Genomic DNA, 2,309 nt, shown 5'->3' on the forward strand with positions numbered 1-2,309 from the left:
CTCGCGTGAATAAATTGTCGTGTTGTGAGTTGTGGGTATGCTAAAGTTCGGGATTGCACGATGTTACTGCCCAGGTTTTTGGTGCATAGATGTGCGTATTTAACCTCTGAAGCAGGATTGAAACCAGGTCGTAATGTATTTCGCATTGAAAAAAATATGTAATTTACGTATCATGGCCTTTCTTTGTTTTGTTTAGAGCTCTGCATACTCACGAGACGGTGGAATAAAAGGATTTGCACAACCCAATTTGTTGAAGTGCGGAGGTTGCTGTAATCATAATGATTGGATGGCAGGTCTACAATTCTTGTGTGGTGCACATACAGTGTCTGGGACACGTCGGAGACCCCTCAGTTTTGTGCATGTAAACGTGACACGCCACATCATCCCAGGTATTCAAACAGGTTTTACACCAGGTTGTTGTACATGTACTTAGAGCGATATCAGTACGATATCCCAAATATGTCAAGGGATCTCTAGCAGGTTTGACAACAGGTTATAAAACAGGTTTTTGTACTTGAGGTTTTACCGACGGCAACACGGATAAGATCGGACTCAAATACTACTTCAATATCTGACATGAAATGAGTGCATTTATTGACTTAGTAGTGCGGACAACATCCGAGCTCTAAAGCTATTCAGCTGAGGGTCCTTCTGCACATTGCTGATCTTGTCGTCAAGAAGCCTCCACATAAAGTTGAGTACGTAAATACCACAGCTATTCCCGTCGTTCTGGGTAGGAGATGCCACAACAACGGATTTGTACGAGGCAAACTTGCTCTCTTTGCAAAGGCGCGTTTTGATTTTGTTCAGGTACGCAATGTAGTCTGGATCTCCCAAAGGGTCGTAAATGAAAATGCTCTTGGTCGCAGTGTTGATCACAATCGACGTCCAGTGAATGCGATCAAAATTGAGCCATAATGCGTCCACCTTCCTTTGAACGACTCTCTCGCTAAACTTTCATTTTCTACGCGACGCTGATGAAATTTACTAATATAATATTAGGGTAAATAAATAAAAATAAAATAAATTGAGTATTAATAATTAACACTATACTTTGCATTTTATTTATTTTTGATATATACATTTTTCTTAATATTTTTTCAAAATAAATAATTTTAATTATTTTTAGATAATAAAAAGAACTTAAAACACTTATTAAAATACCAAAGAAAACTAAACTAAAATAATTATTTTTAATAGCTGAAAAAAAGATAAATAATTTTGAAAAAAAACCTGCTAATGGTGGGATACCTGCTAATGAAAAAATATTTATAATAATAATAATAGCAATTAATTTATTAATAGTATGTATATTTGATAAATCTGTTAAATATTTAATTGGTTTATGATTTATATTTAAAGATAAATATGAAGTCCATAAATTAATACTTGTTATAATATAAATAAGAACATATAATAAAATAAATGGAATATTATTTAACATATTTGAAGTAAATCCTATTAAAATAAAACCTACATGACTGATAGAACTATAAGCTAATAATCTTTTAATTTTTTTTTGCTGTAATGCGGATAATGCACCTATTAACATAGATAAAAATGAAATAATATAAAAAAAAATTTCAAAAAAATATGAAATATTAAAAAAAATTTCAAAAAATAAACGAATTAAAATACCAATAAAAGCTATTTTCGGAACAATAGCAAAAAAACTAGAAATATTATTAGGAGCACCTTCATAAACATCAGGTAACCAAAAATGAAAAGGCGAAGCTCCTACTTTAAATAAAATACCAACTAAAATAAAGATTAATCCATAAGATAAACTTATTAAAATATTAATATTTTCTAAAAAATTTATATTTGATAATATTAAAAAAATATTATTAAAATTTAAGGAACCTGTAATAGCATAAATTATTGAAGAACCAAATAATATAAAACCTGAAGCAATTGATCCTAAAATAAAATATTTTAATCCAGCCTCAATAGATAATAATGATTTTTTTTGTGTAGATGTTAAAATATAAAAACTTAAACTTTGTAATTCTATTGCTAAATACAAAGTAATTAAATGATTTGTCGATACTAATAACATTAAACCTAATAATGATATTAACATTAATATATTAATTTCATATGCATTTATTTTTTGTTGTATTAAATATTTTTGTTGTATTAAAAAACAAACAATTGTTGATAAAATTAAAATTACTTTAATAAATTGTGTAAAATTATTAATAATTAATACACCATTTAATATATTATTTGAAATATTTGTTATATTTAATGTTAATATTAAAAGAATTAATAATAAATATATTATTATAGTAGTAATATTTTTTATA

At 27.8% G+C, this 2,309-nt stretch overlaps 1 protein-coding gene across 1 annotated transcript; it reads right to left on the minus strand.

Annotated features, from left to right (window-relative positions):
• Positions 1–964: 964 nt before the first annotated feature.
• PITG_23229 (NADH dehydrogenase subunit 2, putative) lies at positions 965–2,083 on the minus strand (the record flags this gene model as incomplete). Its single annotated transcript, XM_002909857.1, has 1 exon — positions 965–2,083. One exon carries the CDS (start codon positions 2,081–2,083, stop codon positions 965–967), a length of 1,119 nt encoding a protein of 372 aa, XP_002909903.1.
• Between the last annotated feature and the right edge of the window lie 226 nt (positions 2,084–2,309).

Source organism: Phytophthora infestans, genomic scaffold (genome assembly GCF_000142945.1).
Source record: "Phytophthora infestans T30-4 supercont1.2071 genomic scaffold, whole genome shotgun sequence".
Taxonomy (NCBI): Eukaryota; Oomycota; class Peronosporomycetes; order Peronosporales; family Peronosporaceae; genus Phytophthora; species Phytophthora infestans.